The following is a 27,026-nucleotide window of genomic DNA, read 5'->3' as shown; positions in this document are numbered from 1 at the left end:
GATTAATAAAAACTTGTCATGTAGGAATTTTCTAGGCATTTCTAGAAATTGTTTGGTTCACTTAAAATACAGTGGGGCAAAAAAGTATTTAGTCAGCCACCGATTGTGCAAGTTCCCCCACCTAAAATGATGACAGAGGTCAGTAATTTGCACCAGAGGTACACTTCAACTGTGAGAGACAGAATGTGAAAAAAAAATCCATGAATCCACATGGTAGGATTTGTAAAGAATTTATTGGTAAATCAGGGTGGAAAATAAGTATTTGGTCACCTCAAACAAGGAAAATCTCTGGCTCTCACAGACCTGTAACGTCTTCTGGAAGAAGCTTTTCTGTCCCCCACTCGTTACCTGTATGAATGGCACCTGTTTGAACTCATCATCTGTATAAAAGACACCTGTCCACAGCCTCAAACAGTCAGACTCCAAACTCCGCCATGGCCAAGACCAAAGAGCTTTCGAAGGACACCAGGAAAAGTATTGTAGACCTGCACCAGACTGGGAAGAGTGAATCTACAATAGGCAAGCAGCTTGGTGTGAAAAAATCAACTGTGGGAGCAATCATCAGAAAATGGAAGACATACAAGACCACTGATAATCTCCCTCCATCTGGGGCTCCACGCAAGATCTCATCCCGTGGGGTCAAAATGATCATGAGAACGGTGAGCAAAGATCCCAGAACCACACGGGGGGACCTGGTGAATGACCTGCAGAGAGCTGGGACCAAAGTAACAAAGGTCACCATCAGTAACACACTACAACGGCAGGGAATCAAATCCCGCAGTGCCAGACGTGTTCCGCTGCTGAAGCCAGTGCATGTCCAGGCCCGTCTGAAGTTTGCCAGAGAGCACATGGATGATACAGCAGAGGATTGGGAGAATGTCATGTGGTCAGATGAAACCAAAGTAGAACTTTTTGGTATAAACTCAACTCGTCGTGTTTGGAGGAAGAAGAATACTGAGTTGCATCCCAAGAACACCATACCTACTGTGAAGCATGGGGGTGGAAACATCATGCTATGGGGCTGTTTTTCTGCCAAGGGGACAGGACGACTGATCCGTGTTAAGGACAGAATGAATGGGGCCATGTATCGTGAGATTTTGAGCCAAAACCTCCTTCCATCAGTGAGAACTTTGAAGATGAAACGAGGCTGGGTCTTCCAACATGACAATGATCCAAAACACACCGCCCGGGCAACAAAGGAGTGGCTCCGTAAGAAGCATTTGAAAGTCCTGGAGTGGCCTAGCCAGTCTCCAGACCTCAACCCCATAGAAAATCTGTGGCGGGAGTTGAAAGTCCGTGTTGCTCGGCGACAGCCCCAAAACATCACTGCTCTCGAGAAGATCTGCATGGAGGAATGGGCCAAAATACCAGCTACTGTGTGTGCAAACCTGGTAAAGACCTATAGTAAACGTTTGACCTCTGTTATTGCCAACAAAGGTTATGTTACAAAGTATTGAGTTGTATTTTTGTTATTGACCAAATACTTATTTTCCACCCTGATTTACGAATGAATTCTTTACAAATCCTACCATGTGGATTCATGGATTTTTTTTTTTTCACATTCTGTCTCTCACAGTTGACGTGTACCTCTGGTGCAAATTACTGACCTCTGTCATCATTTTAAGTGGGGGAACTTGCACAATCGGTGGCTGACTAAATACTTTTTTGCCCCACTGTAACTAAAACACTCCTTTTAAATCCAAATTCAAATAAAATCTTAAGACACAGTAGTGATCTGTAAATGGAAGAGCCTGAAAGTTATGTGTTATGTGTGGAATTAGTATTGCAGAGACTTTTAAGCAGAGCTCTCAGCTCTTTATTGATGTCAGTCTCCTGTTCTGGTTTTCTTTTACAATGTCATTCCTGACACTTTACTTACTTTCTCCATTCTCTTCAGCTTCTACTTTCCAGTTGATTCACATTAGGCACTTTAAAATATCTCTTTTCTCTCCATCTTTTTCCAGTTCACAGCCATACTCTGTACTTACAGTACGATGGGACAATGGCACCATCATGTGGTCAGTTATCAGTTTTTACTTGTGTAGCTGAAAGCTTGGTGTAAACAGCCCCTCTTTGGGCACATAATCAACACACTGAAACCAGGTAATAATAACGCCAACATGTGGAGTGGAAAAGTTGTGTTATTTTTAGTGCACATATCATAAACATATTCAGATGTGCAACCATACTGGACCAGTGTCTATACTTATACATACTTATAGATATCTATGACTTACTTAGTAATAGTGATGGTAGAATAGTTACATTTATTTCTTGCATATTTCCACAACCCTGTATCCATAATCACATTCTGCTTTTGCTGCCATTGTATGTAGTGTATTATCTTATTTGTTTTGTATTTTTTGTATTTTCCTTCTGCTATCTCTACCTGAGCTGAGGTAAATGGGAAATGGCCTGTATTTGTATAGCGCTGTACTTAGTCCCTATGACCCGAAAGCACTTTACACATCCAGTCATTCACCCATTCACACACACATTCACACACTGATGATGGCAGCTACATTGTAGCCACAGCCACCCTGGGGCGCACTGACAGAGGCGAGGCTGCCGGACACTGGCGCCACCGGGCCCTCTGACCACCACCAGTAGGCAACGGGTGAAGTGTCTTGTCCAAGGACACAACGACCGAGACTGTAACACACGTTTCCCCACAGTGGGATCAATAAAGTCTTATCTTATCAAATCACTGACCACAGAAGTAATATTAAAATCATCTGTCAGACACACAACAATGGAGCTTTATCTGAAATTAGAATCTGAAATCTACAGTTTATAGCTGTTACAAAAAAACCAAACAAAAAAAAAAACACCATGAAGATGCTTTAACACAATTATATTTCCAACAAAACTGAAACAAAGTGAAAAAAAGATCTATGTCAAATCATTTACAGAGTACTGCAGAAAAAGACGACATGTAAAATACTGAAAAATGTTTCATTTAGAGCAGAATCAAGACGTTCCCTGCAGCGCATGTTGTTCCTAAACTTTCAGATACAGTTGCTCCTCCCCATGTGTTCTAATGCCCCGCCCCCACAGCACTGAAGGGGGGAGGGAAGCCCTCCTCAGCTGATTATGACACCCCGCCATGTTAGCTATGAGATGTTCCAGTACTGTATAATACTTTTATTTAGTATTATAAATTTATCAGTCTTTTGTTGCCATTTTTATGAAGTTACCACAATCAAAATAAAATAGAATATGTTTCTAAAAACATTTAATATGTTGTCTTTGTTTCACTATATCAAAGACAACATATTAAACTCATATTCACTTTAAATATAATATTTAATTTAAAAAAATGTGGTCCATGTGATATATTTGGTAATTTGTATGTTTTGCTGAATGCAAAACATGAGGAGTTTACATTAAAAAAGCACAACAGTGATTAAAAAAATCAATATTTTATTACAATTAAATATGCCTAATTTCTCCGAGATTCCTTACCTTTCACTATGAACAAAATAAACCACCTTGCATTTTCGATTTGTATTTCTCTTGAGTCTCACTTTTAGAAATGTTAAATTAATATAAGAAATCATTATTGGATATGTTTCTTGACTATAGGATACCAGGTTTCAGTTTATAAAGGGAAATTGTACGCTTAATTAAACTAAAAACTGTCAGGGATGTGTGTGGATGAGAGGAAGAGATGAGCCAAACGCAGGACTCATGGTGAGAGTTGGAGTTTATTATAATGAGGGGACGAGCAGAACTTAAGCTGGCTGAACCGAGCTCACACATGCGGCGCAGACAACATCAATGACAAGACGCTGGACTGAGCGAAACTGAGGGTTTAAGTACAGGCTGGGTGATGAGTAATTAGAAACCGGCGAGTGAACAGCTGAACTTAATCTGAGTAAAGACACATGGAAGTAACTGGAACAGCAAAACAGGAAATGAGAACGAGTGACAAAATAAACTGAACATGAACAAAACTGAAAACACTGGGTGAACCACCCAGGAACCCTGACAAAAACACGAGTTTTGAAAGAAATGTTAAATATTTTTCCTGGTTTCAGTGATAAAAATGTATAAGAAACAGTCCAAAAATTCTTATTTGATTTACATTTTACACATGACGCCATTGTTATTTTTGTTTAATCTATCACAATCTACTACAGAAAACATTACAATAGAAAATAATGAAACAGGTCTACAATAATCATCTGACATATATCAGCTAAAACTGCACTTTATCATAAATATAATGCATCTTCTTGACACCGATTCCTTGTATCTCTAATGAATGCAAAATATGAATTAAAAGAAAATTAGAAAAAGAAAATCAAGAGCAGAAATGATAAAAGTTGAGCTGTAGTATTTAGTGTTTAATGGAGTGAATTTCCATCCATTGTGCAGAAAATGTTTTTATGGTTTGGTTGTGGGGTGACAGCGGCTCTGGTTTCTGGTTCATTTGTAGATGCAGATGAAAAACACTTTGAGAAGTTGTCCGAAACACGCGTCCTCCTTCGTCACGGACAGCTCGTCATGGTAACACTCTTTCTTGGTCAGTTGAGCTTCTTCTTTAAGTGACTAACAAGCTGGAACAAGAGCTCTGTCAGCACACCTCTGACACCCATTAAGCACTCTTTGCATGGCAGATGGTTTGATGAGGCTCTGGCTCTTTCTCACTGCGTGACTGAAAACAGCTGAAGTCATCTCAGACCCATAACTACAATAAAATATTTGGAACATCAGGACAGTCACGCTTTTGTCTTTGTGTTTCATGCTGTCTGAATAGTTCAGGGTTGTCAAACATAAGGCACGGGGGCCAGAATTGGCCCACCAAAGTCTCTAAGCCACCTCACTGAATGACTTTGAACAATGTGATGGAGGGCACGAGTTTTAACTTCATATTCATGAGTTTTACAGTTTTTCCAGCTGATAAAGAACTCGGCCGCTATTAAGTAATAAAACAAACTGCTATAATATGCTATAGAAAGGTAGTTTTATACCATTTGTCCACATTAAAAATAAAGAAATCTCAAATTTTCTTTGTAATTAACAAAAATTTCAGTTTTATAACTACAGGACTTTTTAGCAAAGTTTTTTTATTTTTTGAACAAAAAACTGAGACTTACTATTGAAATTGCTTTTTTCCCGATATTAAGCTCTGTTAGGGGTTAAATGTGTAATTAAACTTCTTCACAGTTATACGACTGAGTTTGAAATACTTTTAAATCTGCTGACATGTTTCACTTCACTCTGAGCTCTGCTGCACATCCTGATTTCTTTTTACAAACGTTCAGTCCTCACATTTGATCAGAAATATCAGCTCTTTGACATAAAGACAGCTTGGACTTATTTTCAGTTTTCATGCCTGTTAACGTCAGATGTGATGGAGGATAGGAGATGCTGCATGATGTGAACACATCTTGTAAAAAACCTAAATAGAAGTGATTTCTACGACTGTTATCTGCTTTAAACTAACAAGCTGAGCAGATGGAGCAGAAGGTTAATAGCTGATCAGATCATGTCGGCTCATTAGCTTTAGTTTGTTTTACTAAGTGCTGAAACCAGTCAATCAGAAACACACTGTCACTTAATATGTGCTGATGGCAGCGCATCTGTTTGTACACACACACACACACACACACACACACACACACACACACACACACGCACGCACGCACGCACGCACGCGCGCACACAGAGATGCACGCACACACACACACGCCATCTCTTCACAGGGCTGTTCATTTCCTGAAACTTCAACCAAATCTTTCACCTCAGGTTTAATAAATCATATTAATGGTTTGCAGAGTCCCCATAATCCGTAATCATACACAAGTCCCCACAATGTGGGTGAAATAGCAGGGGGTGTGTCCAGGTGGTGCTGGTGGAGTATAAATGGCGAGAAGGCTCTTGGTTCTGCCTCACACAGCTGCTCCTGCCCTACATCTCAGAGTTACCTCCTCCTCTCTGCCTGTGCAGGTGAGTGCTGGCTGTAGGTTTGGTTGTGAGGACAGTGACTGTGATGCTAACGTGAATGTGCTTTTGTGTTCAGCTCTCTCCAGCATGGCAGCGCTCTGGCTCCAGACCTTCTCCCTGCTCGTCTTAATGATGGTTTCGTGGCCGGGCTCCCAGGCCGTCGGTGGGCCACAGCACCTGTGCGGCTCTCACCTGGTGGACGCCCTGTATCTGGTCTGTGGGGACAGAGGCTTCTTCTACAACCCCAGGAGAGATGTGGACCCTCTGCTTGGTGAGACCGCCAACCATGAACAGAAACACTAGACAAGAATTTGAGGGCAGCTTTTCTTTCTCTCAGTTCACTTTAAATCAGCTTTCATGTTGGAAACTGTAATTTTCCATATCTTTATGGACCCTACATGATTAATTTACATCTATTGTCATTTGTCTCAACACCTGCATCATATAATGGCGCTGATTTTGTAACACTTTGTGTTAGAATTAGTAATTTATGTTCTAATATGTTTAAAATGTATTATTTAATATAAATTCCCATAATTTTAGATCTGAACATTCACCTGCTCTTCATCCCATCAGGTTTCCTCCCTCCAAAGGCAGGTGGCGCTGTGGTGCAAGGTGGCGAGAATGAAGTGACCTTCAAAGACCAGATGGAAATGATGGTGAAGCGAGGCATTGTGGAGGAATGCTGCCACAAACCCTGTACCATCTTTGACCTGCAGAACTACTGCAACTGAACACTGCTCTGCTGGACTTTGTTTAGTCGAACCAGGCTCGGCTAATCAGGTCTGAGTCCCAACCCCACCTCCCCCCCTGCTTCAGAGGAGAGCCACAGCTGTCCTCGCTCTGAAAACCAACTGCTGTCAAATGAAGTGCTGAGAAATGGATAAAATTAATTTTCCAAGAAAATAAAAATGCAAAATGTGACGACGTGAGGCAAAAAAGTGTGTTCTTTTGTTGTGATGAATCCAGTTAATTGATTACATTGAAAACTCAAGCATGTTAGGTACCTGCTGCTATCCAGCACAAACTGCTGAGCTTTCACTTTTCAAATATTTGAGTTTAGCTTATAGTGTCACTTCTCTGAACAGGATATAAACACATCATGCACTTGGACATGATGTCCTTTTTCCAACAATCCCTTGTCATCTTTATTTCAGCAGCTCAGTGTCAGTGTTTTTTATTCAGGTCCTCATGATTATACAGTGGGGATGCAAACTACAATGCTCTATTTAGAATTCCCATATACCAGTATTATTTCCTAAATGTTGCCAATAAAAAACTAAATCAGAAGAATTTTAAGCAGTTTTAATTTTAAGTTAACCTCATTTGAAGAAGAGGTCAGAGGTCCAAGTATGGGAATATTTAGAATTCCCATGTTGTCAATTCAAATAATGCCAATAATAGTTTGAAATATTTAGCATTATTGTCACTTGACTGTCAGCTCAATCTATTGACTTTGAAGGAATCAAATAAGTTTCAAAATACTACTTAATACTTAAATCAATTGAAAATCATAGAAACTGGGGCCCCACGGCGCATTTTTGCCCCGGGCCTCTGCTGAGTTTGCTCCGCCTGTGTAGGGCGGGACCGGCTCGTGCCGGCAGGGCGGGGTCAGGTGTTCACCTGCCCCGCTGCTTTCAGTCGTTGTTCCGCTGATTCCGTGACGGGGCTGTGGTGTGAGTGAGCCGGGCTGCGGGTTCCATGCTGGCTGCGACGCTGTCGCTCGCTTTCTGAACATCTCCGGACAATTAATTTGAGTTCTGTGGATGCGCAGAGTCCGCAGGCTACTTCCGGTTCTGTGAAAGCCTCAACAAAGCAGCACGATGCGAGATGTTCACCTGAGCAATGAGACGTGCACAAACGGTAAGAAGTCAGAAAGGTGTGTGTGTGTGTGTGTGTCCGGAAAACTGCTCCTTCTCCTCAGCCTGATGGACAGGGGCGTTTCCACGAGTGTTTGCTCTGTGTGTGAGAGAGACAGCGGGAGAGAGAGATTGACAAATAGTTGATCAAAAATAAATCCAGCGTGTAAACTTGCTGTGGAGCTCAGTTGTAGTTTAGCTGTCATCATCTCTGGTGTTCTGTCACAATTCTGAGGAGCTTGAGAAGAACAGCCACAGATATATTGAAGTTTCTTGAAGATTGTTCTCCTCTCCTCTGAGGAGCTTCTTCACTTACACTGGGACAGCACTATCATCTGTTATGTAGCAGGTTAATCAGAGAAACTCAGTGTTCTCCAAACACGACATCCCAGTGTACCTCAGACCCAGCCACACCCTCAGACCAGAACTGGTGGTGTATCCTGTAGGGCTGCCACGATTTGTCGACTAGTCACGATTACGTCGACTATCAAAACCGTCGACGACTGATTTAATATTCGACGCGTCGTTTGAAGCTTTGTAAGATCCCAAAAGACGCAGGAATAAGTAGCAGGATTTAAGAGTGTAATAACGGACTGAAACAGAAGATGGCAGCACTGCATGTACAAGGATGCCAGCTGCTGTTAAACCCCGAATAAGAAGAAGCTGTGTCCCAGAATTCATAGCGCGGCCCAGCGCAGTTTCCAACAATGGCGGCAGCTAGTTAGTTTTAATATTACTCGTATTATTCTTTCTGGGTCACAAAATAAACGTTTAACGTGTTTTCAGGCGAGAATGTAGCTGTGTAAACCTCAAATATCTGCTCAGTTTATCAGGACACCACATATTTTCAAAAGCGCTCCGACGTTTTCGGAGACGTCTGTTACCCACTAGCTCGATAGCTAGCCGGGGGCTAGGCTAACTAGAGCCGTGAGAACACCGGACCGGCAGATCGTTTTCAAACCCACCGCCGTCTTTCACTACTCAGGTTAAACATGATATATGAGTCACTTAGATAACTTACAAATGTTATTGTTTGGCTTTTTTTCAGTATTTTATTTGTTCCTGAGTAAACCGGTGAGTTTATTAAACTTCACCGAAACAATCTGCACATTTAATTAAAATTTAATAAACTATCATCTTGTCTTTATTTTTAGTTAGCACAGACCTTAAACACTTCAAGCTGTAAGCTAGTGATGGTTATATAAGAGCAGATACATGCTGGTGCAATAAGCTGTACATTTTAAGTACAATGGATGATGATCTGATTAGTCGACTATCAAAATAATCGTTTGTGGCAGCAATAGTATCCTGTGCAGCGCAGCAAGGAGCGCTCAGACCTCTACAGAAGCCAAACACTTCATAAACACATGGGAGAACCTAGAAGAGCCACCTCGGCTGTACATCTAAAGGTCAAAGGTCACTCTACGAGGATGTTCACATTTTGGACAGAGAAGACAGGCGGTTTTGAGATGCCTCCCAGACGCCTTAACGCCCACTCACATCCTGGCTCAAGTGTTCTCAATAAGTCACATGACAGAGTGAGGCAAGGTCTCACAATAGTTTCACCTGAAACCTCTGCTGACAATGACCCACACCCATTTTCACACATTGAATCATTTGATGAATCACTCTTAAGGGTCAACTCCCACTCAGGCTTAAGTCCCTGGGACTCTGCTCCATTTGGTTTCAGAACTGAAGAAGCTTCTGGGATGAAGCATCTCCAACAAACTTAAAGAATCTGATCGCTTTTCTTTCCCGGCTCCTTGGATTAGTGACCTGGAGATACTCGGTCACAGATATATTTGAAGGCAATAACTGACATTATCAACACTGCAGGAACACACTTTGTGTGTTAGCTGGGTAATAATCGGCACACAAACAAGCAGCAGTTGTACTTCTGTTTGTTTTCTATGCTTCAGCTCAGCTTAGTTCCCATCATCATGTTCAGCTTGAGTCATGGAGGCTGCTGTTAATGATTTCCAGCCCGTGCTGAGCTTTTATGATGCAAATCTCAGAAATATGATGGAAGACTGAGCGCACCTGCTCTGATGAACATGAAATTTATGTTCTCGTATTTCCTGATGAAACTCTTTGATTATATCTCACAGCAGCTCGGTTTGATCTCGCTGTTTTCACACATTTCTCTGGGCTCTATTCAGATGGATATTATCTTATGATAGATTTTAGATAGTAGATGTTTCCCACTGTGTGGTCTTTTAACATCAGCCCATAAACAGCTGTAGCTGAGGAGAGCAGCTGCTGGACTTTTATGAGTAAATGTTGTCCCGTTCCTGTGTGGTGGAGGAGTCTAGCAGTCCCGGCTCATCGTTGTTACATTTTGGGTTTCGTCATGCTCCAGATGTTGGCGAAAGCACTGAGCCGTAGGCAGCCCGGTCCAACATCTGGACTCTTCTACTGTGAAGCCATGGGGCTGACAGAGAATCCACACAGCTTCCCAGTAGAAGAGTCCGGACCTTAAAATCCAAGCAGCCAGCTGCTGTTCAGGGATGCTGGCCTGCTCCTGTAATTCAGGCCAAATTAGATAAAAGTTGCTGTTTTGAGGAAGCGCCATAGAAACAGACAGCTTGGCATCATGTAAAAGCATCGTAAGATGGACAATTATTTTGTTTAATTCATGGCCAACAGGGAAATGTGAATGTTCGTGTGGCTTTTAGCTAAATTTCTGCCTTTTTTTTTTCTTTCTTTCCTGAAAATCAGTTCCGTTTTTCCATAATTTGGCCCGAGTGTGTTGTGAGGATTTGACCTTGACGTCCGTGTTTCTCCCTCTCAGTATTTTTGATTTTGTTGTATTTAATTGTCTCTTAATTACATCCTGAGTCTAAAATCCAAACACTGTTTTTCTGCACTTGCTGTTAATCTGTCATAAAGCTTGGACTTAAAACACACCCCACACTGCTGTGGGGTGTGTTTTATGGTGGCCCGCGTGTACGAGCGCTCACTGTTGACAGTGTAAATATTAAACTGCTCTGCCTGGTTTTACTCGTCCTCTCCGCTGCGTGTTGTTACTGCAGCAGCACAACGGTCGGGTCAGTGTTACACGCCTGCAGCTGCGTCTTCGAACCATACGCCCCGGAGACGCTTCCTGATGTGAATGCTGTTTAAAACAGAGCTCCTGTTGTCCTGTAAGGAGTGCCCGATTATTCACACTATCCATCTGTTTTCTTCTGCTGCTGAAAAATCCCCCCGTTTGGTTTTTGCCTTTAAAATGTAATTCATTTAATTTATTAAATTTATTTATGATGAAAACTAATCGATCCAGTGATAGAAACACCCAGGGTCATGTGCTGTCACAGTCTTTCTTTGGGGAGTCATACATTTCTCCACAGCTTCCTGAACACTTCAGCTCAGACACAGCAGCGTCCTCTCTCTGCTGTGTTTTGTCCACCGTCTTGTTTTGTTTGAAACATGCTTTGAGGAGTTCATGTGGAAAATTGAAGTTCAGAGCACACTGCTCTGTATTTATGAGACTCTGTATTTATCCAAGAATTTTACTTTGAAAGTTCAGTCACAGCCGACTAGCTGGTGCTGGAGCAGACTGTCTCATACTGTCCCACCGCTGACCGCTGACGTCTCCGCTGAGTCTTTCACGCAGACAGAGTCAAGCTCCGCCATCTTGGACTGGTGAAAGTCACGCCTGTGTTTTACCCCAGAGTCGTGCAGCTCCCAGAGCTTTGGGAAAGTTGTTTTCAATGTTTGTTAGCAGTGTTTAAATCTTCAAAATAAAACGCATTTGAGTGTCTTTTTAATGATGTCACTGTTGCTAAATTCAACAGGACGCTCCTGCTTCAACTACCTTTGGTTAACGAGAGTGCTTCCATGGACGCGGCTGTAATCAGTAAAAAATAAATAATTAGCTGAAACATAAAGGATGTAAAAATGTGTCGCGTTTGTGTCTCTGCAGGGTCGGCGGTGAGGTTGTGGTGTGGCTCTCAGTTCACAGTGTGTTTGGTCACTGGAGAAACGCTGATTAACACACACCTGAGCAATGGCACACAGACAGGTATCCCCCCCCCCCCCCCCCCCCCCCACACACACACACACACACATTCCTGTGTAAGTGGGCACGAGGAGTTTGTTTAGGGTTAAATATCAGTGTGTTTAAAGATTCGTTGTTGTGTGTTGATGATTGTCAGGGCTCACGTCAGTCTCATCCATCGAGTCTTTCCTCAGAATAATAATCTGATATCTGACACTTTCACATAGTTCTTAGTTGCCCATGACTACAGTGTTGCTGAGTCAGCAGTGCTGTGCCGGAAACCTGAGACAACAGGTAAACAACAGCTGCAGGTTAAATTAGCCGAATGAGGCGCTGATGAGTGGATTTTCCACTCATCAGCCAGTGTTTAAGGGGGGGAGGGGGTCCACAAATAATCTGTTTGTCTAAAGGAGTTAACACACTCTGTGTCGTCGGCCTTTTTCTTTGTGAGAAAAATAAAAATGCACTATTTTCTCATTGTAGCGTTTCCACCTCAGCACTCAGTCTTTTATACGACACGCCTCCTTCACCCAGTCACACTCTGACGAGCACATCGGAGAGAAACTCGGGGTTCACCAGCTTGCTCAAGGATACTTTAGCACGTACAGGACCGAACCACCAACCCAATGATTGGTAGAGCTGCGCCCACCACGGAAATATTATCATTGTCTAGAGTGAATCAGAATCTGTTTAAAAAGGGTAAAGCCTCCATGTTTAGTCATGTTATGTATTTAGCTGTAACGCTGTTAGTTTATGAGTATTAGCAAACATGATAAACTAACAAGCCCAAATAAGTTCAGGTATGAGAATCCTGATTACTGCTGACAGACTTCAGGTTACACACAGACTCGAAGGATGCAGTGGCCAATGCTTGTGCTAATGTTTATATGCACAAGTGTTTCCAAGATGAAAAACCTTTATTGGGAAAGAAAAAAATCATTCTTTATTTGTTGACATTGTGGATGATGTCATTAGAAGTTTCCCCTACAGGAAGCTAATGAGCTGCAACTTTAATGACTGTTTGATTGTGTTGTTGTCTCCATTGTTCTCCGTGTCTCTGGAGACGAGTTCCTGAAACTGTCTTTCCAGGAAGTGATCGGTTCCTCGCACTATCAGGGTTAACTGTGTAGCAGATCAGATGTAACACGAGGAACAAGGAAATGAACTCCACAGGACGTGTGTAACTGTATCTGTCACGTCAGTGTTGGCATCGTGGTAGCCTGACAGGCAGGATGTGTCCAAGCACACCGAAGCACAGTTGAAGATGATGAGCAGACCAAACATGGAGTAGATCAAATAGCAAGAGAGAAGCAGAGAGAGGAAGGTTACTCCACACTTCCTCAGTACAGACAATGGAGGAGGAAGACGGACGCAGCACAGACTCGTTCAGGTGAACTAAAGCGTGACCATCACCGCTGTGAGCGAGATCAGGTGCACAAGCAGAGGCCACATATGCATATCGGTGGTTGGGGGGTGGGGTGTCTTTCTGTATGTGTGTGTGCGCGGTACAGGTTATTTTTCTAAATGAAACAATAGCATCAGTGTCAGCTCTTCATCTTTGAACATTCAGTCACCTCACAGCTGAAATAGCAACAGCTTTTAGTGACGGTGACCTCCATCAGAGCCAGGCTCAGTGAGCGGGGGGAATGAAGAGCACAGAGATGCAAAACTTACTGACAGAGCGAAGCGCCGTAAAAACACCTGGGGACAAAGAGACAGGAGCGTAGAAGAAATTCCCAGTGCATCATGGGAGGTCCCTTAGCACTCTAAGCCCGCTGCAGCATAACTGGTTTAGGGTTCACGGTCACCTGATTCAGCCCTGCCTATAAAACAATGAAGCCTCAGAGAGTGGAGGGGGTGTCGCCTGAATCCAGACTGGTTCCATGCGAGGGGCCTGACGGCTGAAGGCTCTGCCTCCGTTTCTATAGAAACTTCAGGAACTGTGAGTAAGCGCTGCTCTCTCAGACGGCGGGCTCTGCTCGGATAATATGACTCTGCCAGGCTTAGGAGCTCGTCACATGAGCTAAGGTGTCCTGTTGTGTTCACATGATGGAGTGGGGCAGTGTGTCACAGAGGTCTGATGGGTAAAGTGGGTTAATGACCCCAGGGCCACTTCTTATTGGACAGCCACCACTAGTTTATTAGCTGGAAATTCAAGAGGCTTCCCCACCAGCTGTGGTGCCAGTTTACCTCAGACCTGTATGTGTGGGGCAGCATTTGCGTGGTGTGGTAACGCTGATAAACACACAGTCTGAGGTTCACACACACCCTGATAAACACACACTCAGTGACGTCGTGTTTGTCTCCAGATGTACAGTCAAACAGCACCTACAACCTGTGGCTGGGCCTGACCCTCGCCCTGCTGTCGGCCTTCTTGATTGGTGGGAGTGTCATTCTCAAGAAGAAAGCCCTCCTCCGATTGGCCAACAACGGACACACCAGAGCAGGTGAGCAGAGTCAGGTGTTTCTGATGTTTGACTTATGAGGTTTATCTGGGCTCAGCCCTGATGCTATCAGTATTCATGGCAAGACCACATGTGGATTCATCCAAAATTGAAAATAGTTCCCAGTAAATGCATCGGTCGAGGAGGGAGGGGCAGCTTTGTCTGTTTAATCTTCGAGGTCAATATTATATTTGGAGTGTTTATTGATATTTTAGATGAGACCGTTGACCTTTACCACCACTACAGGAACTCACTCACCTCCCACTCTGAGTCGCTGTTGCTTCCAGTGCTCTTCTCCCTCCTATGTAATGACTTTCTGACTTTCCAGGAAGTGACATCAGTTTCAGGTGCTCTCGGGGTGGATAATACTACTACTACTACTACTACTACTACTACTACTACTACTACTACTACTACTACTACTACTACTACTACTACTACTACTAATAATAATAATAAGGGCTGTGCGATATGACCGCTTTTTTCTTTGTGAGTATTTATTACACGGCGTGCTGCGGGGAAAAGCCTGTTCTAACGTTTGAGTCTAATGTTTACTTTTTAGCACCTGACGGCTCTTTTTTGCTTCTCCTCTGTAAACTCTCTGCATGCTCTTTCACGTGATTATTTTTATTTTGAAAAGTCTCAACAGGATCTTGAGCATTATTGTGAAAGGTTCATGGGGAAAATAAACAAGTGGACACGCAGTAAAACCATCGCGTGTGAAAAAATATTGCCGTAAACAGTTTATTTTGTGACACCACGAAACAAACGATAGCATAAAATGAAACGATAAATGTTTTTATATCGTCATCCGATATATATCGTTATATCAAACAGCCCTAATAATAATAATAATAATAATAATAATAATGACGATGATGATGATGATAATAATGGATTGGATTTATATAGCGCTTTTCAAGGCCACTATTCATTCACTCCCACATTCACACACTGGTGGAGGCAGCTACAGGTGTAGCCACAGCTGCCCTGGGGCAGACTGACAGAGGCGAGGCTGCCATATCGCGCCATCGGCCCCTCTGGCCAACACCAGTAGGCGGCAGGTGAAGTGTCTTGCCCAAGGACTGTGCAACGACTCATGTATAGCGTGACAGACGAGCTCATGAGTATCACAGATCATGTCTGAATCATCACTCTCAGAGTTTCTGTTATTCCCTCGCTGCTATCTGTGTCACACTGTGGTTGTTTCAGGTCTGCTCGCCGCCACAGTGTTTTAAAAAACACAGAAGGTTCAGGTTCTGTGACTCTGAAAATTCACAAAGTACATGTAGAGTAAATCTGCCAGTAAATTAAATTTTATATACTGGAAAAAAAACGCGTTAAAAGCAAACATGAAGTCTGAGAACGGCATCTGACATCTGCAGGTCTGAGTTTTGGGAACTAAACTCATTTTGGAAGAATCGATGTTCATTAGAATAATTAAGACTGTGGGTTTGGTGGGTTTTCTCTTCTATGAAGAGCTTGCTGATGTTTGTCTCTGAGAGTGAATGAATGTTTGGAGGATGGATCAGGCTAAGGTTTTAAAGCCGCACATTTGTCCTTGAATTTGTTCCATAGCCTGTAAAGGAGGCTCGCTGTGTGGCAGATGGGATTTTTAACAGACTTCCTGTTTACAGCCTCTGGTTTATGGACGTGCTGATGCTTCCTCCCTGAACTGGTTCCAAGATTTTTATATTGCTCCTTACACTGCACCTGCTCTTTTATATGGCATATATAACTTGTACATATCTGTGTAGATACTTGCGTCATTACACACATTCGCTGTTTAGGTATGTATGTACCTACAGACTGAACTTTAAGTTTATTTTTTGGTTTCTCTTATTCTAAAGGAATTTTACTGTAAAAAATCTACATGCTGCTTACGGAGAGATGCCAAACTGTTTCGTTGTTCTTGTGACAATAAAGATCTATTCTATAATTTAGTGATGAAATGTGTTAAAGGTGGAAAAAAAGGAGGAAAACAAAGATTTCCTGACTTGGATGAGCCAGTTTCAGACGTTTCTATGTTTGATATATTTATAGGAAGGTGTGGGGGGACAGATTGTCGACATATTTTTATAGTTTGTAAATTTACTTTAGGACTGGTATCCTAGTCTCTCTCTAAATGCGGATATAATGGTCTCTAAATACAAAGACAAGTTTCGGTTTTCAGGTAAATGAGGTGGAGCATCGTGCTGATTGTGCTGTGTGTGTTTCTGTAGGTGACGGAGGCCATGGTTACCTGAAGGACTGGCTGTGGTGGGGAGGCCTGTTAACCAGTAAGAGTTTCAGTTCCATCTAATTTTCTGATCCACAGTTCTGTGGCTGGAGTACAAGCACAGCCAACAGCTGTTAGTTTAGGATGTGACATGTATACAAATCTGTCACGAAAGTAAACGGCTACGATATAAATCACAAAAATGTAACATTTTCTGTAAATTCTGTGAATCTCAGGCAACTCGACTTGCATGTTTTTTTTTTTTTTCCAGCTGGGCGTCGTGTAGCTGCAGTCGAGTGTTTTAACAGATGCATGAAACGATACAGTTTTAGACATAAGTTGTAACGGCCGCCGTTTTCTTTCAAAGTTTGAGTCTAAGGTTTATTTTTTAGCACCTGACGGCTCTTTTCTCCTCTGTAAACTCTCTGCATCCTCTTTCACGTGACTCAGTTTATTTTGAAAAGTCTCAACAGGATCTTGAGCTTTATTGTGAAAGGTTTACATGGAAAACAAACAAGCGGACACGCGGAGCAACGCAATGGTTTTACCGTCGTTGTTGCTAACGACGACACGTAAAAGCAGGCGCTTGTCCGTCCGTAGTGTGGTTATTAAATTAAGAGAAAGAGAGAAATGAATATAACCACTACAGTGACCATCAAAACGGTGAAAACATTGCTGTAAACAGTTTATTTTGCGACACCACGAAACAAATGACAGCGTAAAATGAAACGATAAATGTTTTTATATCGTCATCCGATATATATCGTTATATCGAACAGCTTTACTCTGTTCTGTATTTTTCTCTCGTGTGATGGAGCTAAACAGCAGTTCCCTTCAGCTAAACTCATCCTGGATCTTATTCAAATTTCGGTTTATGTTCGAGTGATTAAAAATAGTTCCTATGTTGCTGTCAGCAGTGATTTTCTTTTCCTCTGCAGTGGGAGCAGGAGAAGTCTGCAACTTCGCTGCCTACATGTTTGCTCCGGCCACGCTGGTGACTCCGCTGGGCGCCCTGAGTGTCCTCATCAGGTAGCTCTAGTTTGTAAATTTAAATTCCGTTATGTTTGTGTTTTAAAGCAGCATGTTTGTCCTTGAATTTCCTTCTGTGGCCCGTATCAAGGCTAACGTGAAGTCCTGTGTGCTCTGCAGTGCAGTTCTGTCCTCCTACCTGCTGGGGGAGGTGTTGAACATTGTGGGGAAGCTTGGCTGTCTGCTGTGTGTGCTAGGAAGCATCCTGTTGGTTATCCACGCCCCACAGGAACAGGAAGTGACATCACTACGGGAGATGACCAACAAGCTGCTGGAGCCTGGTGAGAGGGGTCGCTCTACTATCTCAAACTCAGAGCGTTCGGTCGTCGAGCTTCAGTTAGTTCGTTTTTTTTAAGGAAACTTTGGTTTAAATCATTGTTTTCAGTTCAGCACTTGACCCCCACAAAGACTCATATGAGGACTGAATTACTTCAGGATGCTGCCTCAAGTGGACATTAGAGAAACTGCAGTTTTTGTATTTTGACGTCTTGGTCAGCCCCAGAGGTCACTGCGTAGCCTTCTGTAAGGCCACAGAGGCGAGCTGGAAGGTTGGACGGCTGAAAATGACAGCCCGGTGATGTCATTTTACCATGATGTCAGCAGTGTTATCTCACTGATCCAGAGTCTAGATGCAGGCACACTGATACAGATGTGAGGCTGGCTTATCGTCATAGTAACACCTGAGCCTCAGCTTTGGTGCAGAGCAACTTTTTATCAGTTCAGATGTGAAGTGAGGAGCAGAAATCGATGTTTCTGTGTCAGAATCTGTTTTCTTATCATCCGTCCTGTGTGTGTGTGTGTGTGTGTGTGTGTGTGTGTGTGTGTGTGTGTGTGTGTGTGTGTGTGTGTGTGTGCGCGTGTGTGTGCGTGTGCAGGTTTTCTGGTGTATGTGGCGTTGGTGTTGGTGCTGTGTGCGGTGCTCGTGCTGTATTGCTGTCCTCGCTTCGGTCAGTCCAACATCCTCGTCTACATCGGCATCTGCTCGCTGCTCGGCACGTTCACTGTCTCCTCGGTGAAAGGCCTCGCCATCGCCATCAACACAGGTAAGTGAGAGAGAAGCGGGCGTGCCTGTGCTGCAGAGAAAAGCGTTTTTCCTGCTCTGTGAAAGACAATGCTGGTGTTCTGATATTCTGCTTCTTTTCTTTGCATTTTATTTGTTTCCTTTGAGTCACATGGCTCATTCTCAGGAAAATCAATTCAACTTTTTAAAAACCCTCCCTCATCACTGTCTTAAAGATGAATACACAGTATCACGCCTCATACACACATGAACAAGGATGTCTCCAAATTCAGACTTTTTGTTTTTTTCTGGATCTGTATTTGATAGAAAAATATCACTGTTTAAATAAAATGTCTCCTTTGTAAGGCTGCTGCTGTTATTAAATCACGTGTGCGTTCTCTCTTTATCTTCAGTGTTTTATGATCTTTCCGTCCTTGCTAATCCTCTCACCTGGATCCTGTTGGCAACGCTTATCGTCTCCATAGTAACACAGGTAAGTTTCACAGGTCTGTTTGTCCGGCCCTTATCTCTGTTTCTCAGCTGTATTATTGTTTAATGGTAAAGCACGCAGTGATGAATGGCTGGGCCGGAGATGTTTGGGCTTCAGCTGCGTCCTCCCTTTAGATGGATCCCTGTTAATCTGTGTTTCCACAAAACAAACTGTTCATCTGAAAGGACTCTTCAGCATTTGGGCAGAAATCTGTAACTTTTTGGATGAATACACATGAAGTAACTTTCCATCAGATATCAGCTCACATCCAAGGCACAATGCAGGATTTCTAGTGTTTGCATAATGAAAGTGAGTAACAGCTAACAGCGTCATCTCCATAGAAATGTATACATAAAGAAACACCAGCAGAGAAAATGACCCTGAAGTGATCAAACACCCACTGAAGGACACCAAATAACTACACACACAACATAAACACAAGTGAAAAGAACCTAAACATCTACACACACACCCTGTCCATGATATATTGAAAAACAGAAATTTCCCACCCTTCAGTGTGTTCTCAGAGGCATCGCTGACATGTATGGATCCCAGGACAAACACAAACATGCTTTATGTTTCTGCCACAGGACTTGTGTGACTTCCCTGTCCTTGTGCCTGTCTCCAGGTAAACTACCTGAACAAGTCTCTGGATATCTTCAACACCCTGCTGGTTTATCCCATCTACTACGTCCTCTTCACCTCCGTGGTTCTATCCACCTCCATCATCCTCTTCCAGGAGTGGAGAAGCATGTCGACCATCGACATCGTTACAACTCTGGGATCCTTTGTGGTCATCGTGGTGGGCGTGGCCATGCTGCACCTTTTCAGAGAGCTGCAGGTCGGTGGTCCGTCTGCATTATTGTTAAAATTCCGATCATCTCAGTGAGATTTTGAACAGCTCCTTCTTCAGAGGACCTGTCACACATTGAATACATCCTGCAGCTCTGCTCTGCTTTGACGGCGATGTTCTCACTTTGGAACTGTAATAAAATGTGCATAAAAAGGACTGCAGTGTTGAGTTTGTCAGTGTCAGAAACCTGGCAAACATGGATGGCATACATATATGTGTGCCATATGTTGCATCAACTGAAAAAACATGAAATGGGACCAACTGATTGTTCAGTACATGAAAAACTAACACAGACCCCTCAGTCTGAGTCTTACATCATTAGCGTTCTGTAGCAAATGTTTCGATGCTAAGACTACAAGACATATGACAAGTGTACAAGACGTACAGCTGCAGATCAAGTCCACCCCTGACCTTTGACCTAAGCTGATACCTGCTTCCCTTACAGCCACCTTATTGTCGAGCAGCTAATCTGTGATGACACAAAGCCAATAAACACAACCAGTTCTGGTTTAGTTTGAGCAGGGCACTCCTCCAGTTCTATCCATCGTCACCCACATCAGTGTTAAAGTCTCCTCAGAGATGGAGACCCCAGCATCACACCCAGTGGCTCCAAGAAGACTATCAACATCCCAGAAACAGTTCTAGCCAGTTTGCCACTAATTAGTGAGGTTCTCCAGATCTTTTTCAGACCCTTCTTTTAGCCAGCAGCTCAGCAAGGCTCATTCTGGGCAGCTACATGAGCACGCCTATGAAACAGGAAGTTGGGGTTCCTGAGTATTCAGATATTTTCTGTTGGTAAACACGTTAGCGAGGCTGATGTTAGCATTTAGATGCAGTAACACTTTTACATGTTTCAGCCTCAAAGGGTTGTTGAGGTCACTCAAATACTTTGTCTTTTGATGCAGATGACGATGAAGGAGCTGACCATTCAGCTCTCACAGCCAGTGGAGAGGGAGGAGCTTAACCAGCAGGTTGTAACCAATGGAGGAGGAGGAAGGAGTAAAAAAGAAGACAAGTACGGGCTGATGGACAACATGGTGATCGAGAGCCTTCCCCCAATGAGAGAGGAGGGACCGAGAGTCTTCATCATCAGCTAAGGAAGAGGAGGAGGAGACTCAGGTTCAGACTTCGCTCTGACTGTTACTGTAATGATCTGCACTTTAAAGAACGTTCTAAAACGGCCTCCAGTCTGACGGCGATCCAGCTCACACTAAACTCACTGTTACTCTTCAGATTATCACAAACTTAACGTTTAGATAAATATGAAAGATCATTACTGAAAACAGAAGCTGACTTTTAGTCCATTCCATTCTCTTTGCATTAGCAGAGTCACTTTAAATACAAAGAGCCACAAAATGCAAAAAGATGCAAAACAGCGGCTGAGATACAAAAAGCAGTATAAATACTGCAGACTGCCCACAGACATGTGAAAAGTACTCTGAGCAGCTGTTCTCTGCTGCTTAGTGTTGAGTAAATGAAGGTCAATCAATGAAGTTACTGCATATCAGAAACAATATTTTTCTGAATTTACAGTCAAATTCAGCGTCTGAAAACTTGAATGGTGCCTTTGTGCAGGCGTTACGGTGGGTGTTGTTGTGGTTTTTTGCAGACAAATCCATGAAAAGAGGAAAACCGGCCATCTGTGAGACGCTCCTCGTTTTAAAGCTCAGCGCCCGAGCTGGTCATCGCTTCTCAGGTGTTTATGTTGTGGACGTGTGATCTGACACCGAGCTCTGAATAAGTGATGACACACACAGAGCAGGCTGAAGTGTGGCGTGTGAGAGAATCTGTTTTTATTAAATATGAAACGTTGGGCGTGTCTTCATCAGAAATTATTTACTTGGAGATGAACACACTCAAGGAGATTCTCAGAATCAGAGCTGCTGTTCTGGGAGTTCTGGCCTCTGAGTCTAATCATTTACATTCTGTATTCACAGGAAATTTCTAAATTTGATCCTGATGTCAGATGTTTGTGTGTTTCTGAGTTTCTGTTGCTCCCAAACAAAAAACCTCTTATTGCATCAAATAAATCATGAGAAACATTTCATCAGAAGCACATAATCCATGTTGTTCACCCGTCTGTGGCTGTGATGCTGCACAAACCACCGTCTCCCCCTCCTGGCTCTGACAGTAATTGCACAAACACTGTTTCTACTTTTTTTTTTTTTTTTTTTTTTTTCCCCTTCTGAGTACCTGGAACTCCGCCCACACACTGTTCAGAGAAATATTTTAAAGGGTGAGTAACCGTGGCAATAATACGTCCACATCATTTTATTCACTCTTTTAAAAACTCCATTTTAGACAGTTAAAAATTACACATTTAAAATGTAATGATGATTAAACATCTGCTCACATGTTAAAGCTGTCTGAATGTTTCCACCACTTTTATTTTTTTCTTTTTATCTCCCGTTGTCATCCGGTTGTTCAGTCTGACGTCACTAGCCGTGTCTGGGTCTAAACTCCGCTGCAGGTCCATATATCAAACGATCACTATGGCATTACTGAGAGTTGAAAAACTGTCTAAAGTCTTTCATCTTTAATAAAATGATCAGCGTTCTGCTCTACCAGGTGTAACAATTGAGTTTAACATCCAGGCATCCATGAAAACGGAATTTATGACATTTAACGGAGTTAGAAGTTAGCAGGAAGTTAGCTCGCTAGCTTCTATCTAAATACAATATAGCATGTCCTGACTGCGGGGTTTTGGAAACAAATTCAAACGTACAGCTCTGCTATCACTTCCAGCATAAATGAAGACAGAAAACTAAACAGCAGTGACGTTTGTAGGGTTACTGAAGTTGGGCTAGCTGGTATATAATGATGTGCTACGTGACCGCTAGCGACACAGCTATGTTAGCATAATATAAACAAGCTAACTTTTTTTCCACTCGATAAAAGTTAACGTGAGTGTTCTCGGTGGTCAGGAACAAATGTAATCGCATGGCAGGATGCTGTAAAAGGACCAAACTTCAGCCAGGAGAACAACTGAGATAATCCATCCACAATACGAGGTTAGTCATTCATATACTGCTGCATGGGCTGGGCTGTAGCTACATCCTAAGGTTTTAAAAACTGAGCTTAAATAAATGGTTAGCGATAATAAAAGCCGAGGGAGGTCAACAGTGATCACTGACTGTTTTAGGAGCTTTTTGAGATTAAATAGAAGAAAATACAAAACATTAAACATGTTAACAACACAAAAGCCATATTAAACGCAGACTACTTTAGGCCCGGAAGTAGGATTCGTCACGTCATCACTTAACGACCGGATTGTTAGTAAGCGGAAGGGTTTCGCTCTTTTGTTTGATGGAAAATTTTCTGACTGAGTGCTGGATCCTGTCAGACTAAAGGCCTCTGAAACCAGAGAGACTTTTGTTGTTTTGTATAAATGTCTTTTTTTAAATATTGAAGTAGAAACAACTCCTAATGTTAGCCGGGTCGCTCCTCTGCAGGGCGACATGTGCTCTCTGGTTTTGAACTCCTCTCTGCTGACGGCTGATGTCAATGAAGCAAACAAACAAGGTGTTTGCGACTGTCACTCAGTGTGTGCTTTAACTTTAACGTAGCGCGCTGTCATTCAGTACCCCAGCGTTTAGTTCTCCTCCTGTGGGTTAAACTTCTGAGGTGTCCTTGAATGCCTCGTCACAGGCGTTATGCACACACTGCCTGATGATCCGTGAAGCCCTTGCTGCTGAAGACGTTTCAGCTCGTGATGCTCAGAAGAACAAATATCCAAACGCTCTGAGTGTTCAGGTATATGAACTCTGATAAAGGGACACACCACTGCTTTTATAATCAGGTTTTATTGTTTGTATTTATTGATTGTTTTACTATGAATACACTGTTTTTGTGTTCTCTGAACATTTCAATAAAGAACTGTGACCAAAGGATCGCTTTTCTTTTTGTTGTTTTTTTTTCCCTTCACCATGATGTTAATTTATCATCCAGACTCAGGGTGGGTGAGTTGGTCCTCATGTTGGATCAGAGCTTCAGATTGTGTAAATATAAAAGGAAACGATGCCATTCATGCTCGATGGGCGTGTTTGAGTCCAGCGACCTGCCGTGACATTGTCTCACCAACCACTGGTCATGTTTTGGAGAGTAGATGTGAAGACTGAGACTACTCTCATGTCTGCAGTCTCCCGTTAATAAATGAGCGTCATGTTGGATTAAAGTGAAACTATAGATCGAGGCCGTGAACTCATCATCAAAGGGTTTAACGAGTAAAACATGGCTCAGCTGTACAAAAGTAGATTTAGCATTTGATTTAGTTAGTTTCTGTAACTGTGTCACTTTGGAGAAGCACGTGTGGATCCTCTGAAGCTGCAGTCCAATGTTTTTGGACCTGTTATTCAGGAATACAGAGTTTGGAGTGCTGCGTCACTCCTGAGACCACCGTGGACCACCGAAGCTTCAGTGCCATCGCTGAACATCACATGAGCAGGGAACGGATTTCATTTTGTTTTCCTGTGATGTGTCATTAATAACTGTTAAAATTTAAAAATTGCATTTCAGGTCATTTTTTTTAACTAAACTGCAAAAGTTGTTTAACTCAAACCTTTTCCCTACGAAGGCCTGGTTCTCTGAGCAGCAGCACAGTCACCAACACTCACGAGAGATATTCGTGAGTGTTGGATCCCTTTCCATGCCTGTAAATGAAACAGGCCCAGCTTTACTTTAGAATGATTTCTAAAGGACTTTTTTACATTTTCAGTTTGGTTTTACGGGTTAAAACATGTCACATCATTTAATTGTAAAGATCTGCGACACAAAGTTTGTCTTTCAGAAGATAGTTTCCAGATAAGGGGGGCAGCCGTGTTTCAGTGCATGAAGCTAAATCCAGGAGTCGCTGCTAAATGTTACACTGTGTAACTATAACCAGAGAAAACAGCTGAGAGGCTGTTTTTACTTCTTTGAGTGTGATGTGGGGAAAATGTCTTAGACAGTTCGTGGTTAGTGTTGTGCTTTTAAGGTGAAACCATCTACAGCTGCTCTGTAAACTGTGGCAATGGATTTGAAATGAGACGTTGAGTCATTATGAGCACAGAGGGAAGGTAAAGCCTGCTGAGGAAATCTGGGAGGAACCGAGGACAGCAGTACATACACTGGTAAAACATTGCCCCCTAGTGGTGACAGTTATGCAGTGGGTTATAAAAGCATCTTAAGTTCAGCCTTGTTGAAAACACGCAGTTCTTTGAATCTTTGGGCTGAAGGAGGGACAATACTCGGTGTATAAATGCTCAATCAACAATCATTTATTTGCATACAATTCAACAATAAGAGCATTAGAACGTCCGGACGGGAGAGATGCTACCAGAGGGTCAGGCACATGTCTCAAAATGGTGACGGGTTGCTCAGCTTTTTATAGTCTCTAGTGGCCCCCAGCTAGTCGTAAAAGCCAAAACATCACATTTTTTCTCTGTTACAGCGCCTAAGTTATGACCTCGGCAGTTGTTTCTCTGCTTTCTGTAAGGTGGGGGTGTGGAATGTAGTCTATCTATCTCCCCTGTCTTTAGACACAGAGTCTCCTGCTTACAACCTTCTCTTCATGATTCAACAATTAAGCATGTCAAGAAAACAGTGTAACACATTCCCAGCAGATCAAGGATACAGAGTGATGCACATTTATCTAATGAACTAATATGTGAATATGTTCTGTTAACTCAAAAGTATAATGAGAACTAAACTACATACCGATCACACACTCTATTTTAAAGGGTATAATATGATCTACAACAATATCCTAATTCAACTATTTTGATTACATCTATAAGGTAACATATAATAACACATGAAGACAAAGTGCCCCTGTGTGTTTTATACTCATCCTTTAATCGCATGATCGATGCTGAATCCATCACCTGGTGTGTAAACAGGCCTCCTCCACATGATGCTGCTCCTCTGGGAAACCCTCAGCGAGGGCGCGGCGGCCAATTATCCCACACCAGGAGGACCACACAGGAAGCCAGCCACCTGCAGTCAGAGGGCTCCTCGCTCGTCCTCGCTGAAGCTGCACAGGAATTTAAATTGCAAAGCATAAGCTCAGATGGTTTATGATGCTGATAGATCAACCTGTGCATGTTTATACTGACAAGAATTTATTATTTAGCAGGATTTCCAAAAATGGATTTTTATTTATAATTTTTTTTTTTGATGGTGCATCAGCAATACATACAGCTCTGTTAAAAAAGGTAACGGCACTGAGGCAGGGAAAAGCATGAAATCCCATTAAATAATAATAATGATGAAATATCTCTGCTGGTTCCTGCTGGGAGATCCACGTGCAACAGGACCAGGACAGCAGAGCGTCCAGAACTCTGGAATGTTTACAAGTCATAAAGTCCTGGCTTCTTTCTGTATTTATTTATTTATTAAATATCATCATGTTAATGTGTCTCAGGGTAGGATTGTGAGGATTTTTTTTTTTTGCCTTTTTTCCATCCATTCCAACCACGTCCACTTGGTGTCGCTGTGGTACAAACTATGAGCCTTAGGCAGGCAGCTGGGAAGAACACAGCAGTGTTTGAGCATTCAAATGAGTTTTAATCACTAAGCCTTTCTGAAATTTCTCTCTCATTCTTACACACACACACACACACACACACACACACCTGAGCTGCAGCACTGTTAGAAACACACACTTTAGATTAGTGAGAGCTTGTTTTATCTCCTGCTGCTGCTCGCGGCTAATTCGCATTCAGAAATTGAATAAAGGGAAAATGTGTTTTACCTGGATTCACCTCATCACTGAACGCTGACCTGAATATTCAGGAGCCTCCCCGAGAAGCCTTTTGTCTGCTCCACAGTAAATGTTGGAAATGTTTTGTGGCTCTGAATTCATCACATCTGCATGAAGAGTTGGCGGGAACTGTACATCACTGATGATCACGACACAAACTATTACAGTTTTTTCTGAATGCTTAAACCCTAACTGTGATTCCTGTAGCACAATCTCTAAAACTATTCAGACTTATAGCAAAACCACTCACTGAGTTTGCAAAACTAAAAGCACAAAAACTGCTTTGCACTCAGTTTGCAATTTTGTAACACACACTTTGCACAACTGTAGGCACAATTCACTGCACAACACTCAATTACCACATTTCCAACACACTCCTAGCAAAAGTATACACATGTATGGCTATCATTAACACTAATTTGCCAACTGTCTGGCACACTTTCAC

At 42.6% G+C, this 27,026-nt stretch overlaps 2 protein-coding genes across 4 annotated transcripts; both read left to right on the top strand.

Moving 5' to 3' along the window:
* The first annotated feature begins 5,909 nt into the window (after positions 1 to 5,909).
* On the top strand, positions 5,910 to 6,876 carry ins (preproinsulin). The gene is made up of 3 exons (XM_026181322.1): positions 5,910 to 5,955; positions 6,029 to 6,223; positions 6,529 to 6,876. Exons 2-3 carry the CDS (start codon positions 6,040 to 6,042, stop codon positions 6,684 to 6,686), a joined length of 342 nt encoding a protein of 113 aa, XP_026037107.1. The 5' UTR covers positions 5,910 to 5,955; positions 6,029 to 6,039; the 3' UTR covers positions 6,687 to 6,876.
* Positions 6,877 to 7,582: 706 nt separating this feature from the next.
* nipal4 (NIPA like domain containing 4) lies at positions 7,583 to 21,655 on the top strand. Of its 3 annotated transcripts, XM_026181286.1 has the most exons (11): positions 7,583 to 7,815; positions 11,734 to 11,832; positions 14,118 to 14,255; positions 16,475 to 16,531; positions 17,409 to 17,499; positions 17,620 to 17,780; positions 18,375 to 18,542; positions 18,913 to 18,992; positions 19,618 to 19,830; positions 20,748 to 20,961; positions 21,452 to 21,655. In XM_026181286.1, the coding sequence occupies exons 1-10, from the start codon at positions 7,776 to 7,778 to the stop codon at positions 20,937 to 20,939; spliced, it is 1,239 nt and encodes a 412-aa protein (XP_026037071.1). In that variant the 5' UTR covers positions 7,583 to 7,775; the 3' UTR covers positions 20,940 to 20,961; positions 21,452 to 21,655. The 3 variants fall into 3 exon arrangements, with proteins under 3 accessions (XP_026037071.1, XP_026037070.1, XP_026037072.1); XM_026181285.1 differs by having other exon boundaries at positions 20,748 to 21,655; XM_026181287.1 differs by lacking the exon at positions 11,734 to 11,832 and having other exon boundaries at positions 20,748 to 21,655.
* The last annotated feature ends 5,371 nt before the right edge of the window (positions 21,656 to 27,026 follow it).

The sequence above is a fragment of the Astatotilapia calliptera genome, chromosome 10 (assembly GCF_900246225.1).
Source record: "Astatotilapia calliptera chromosome 10, fAstCal1.2, whole genome shotgun sequence".
NCBI classification, from domain to species: domain Eukaryota; kingdom Metazoa; phylum Chordata; class Actinopteri; order Cichliformes; family Cichlidae; genus Astatotilapia; species Astatotilapia calliptera.
Note: the sequence above shows the minus strand (reverse complement) of the source record. Positions and strands in the feature narration are given on the sequence as shown.

Excerpts from the sequence above, each read along its gene's own strand:
- nipal4 (XM_026181286.1), top strand. The coding sequence starts at position 7,776 with ATGCGAGATGTTCACCTGAGCAATGAGACGTGCACAAACG. Across the intron at positions 11,833-14,117 it reads GAGCAATGGCACACAGACAG|ATGTACAGTCAAACAGCACC; the intron begins GTATCCCCCCCC and ends GTTTGTCTCCAG. Across the intron at positions 17,781-18,374 it reads CAACAAGCTGCTGGAGCCTG|GTTTTCTGGTGTATGTGGCG; the intron begins GTGAGAGGGGTC and ends GTGCGTGTGCAG.
- ins (XM_026181322.1), top strand. The coding sequence starts at position 6,040 with ATGGCAGCGCTCTGGCTCCAGACCTTCTCCCTGCTCGTCTTAATGATG. Across the intron at positions 6,224-6,528 it reads AGATGTGGACCCTCTGCTTG|GTTTCCTCCCTCCAAAGGCA; the intron begins GTGAGACCGCCA and ends TCATCCCATCAG.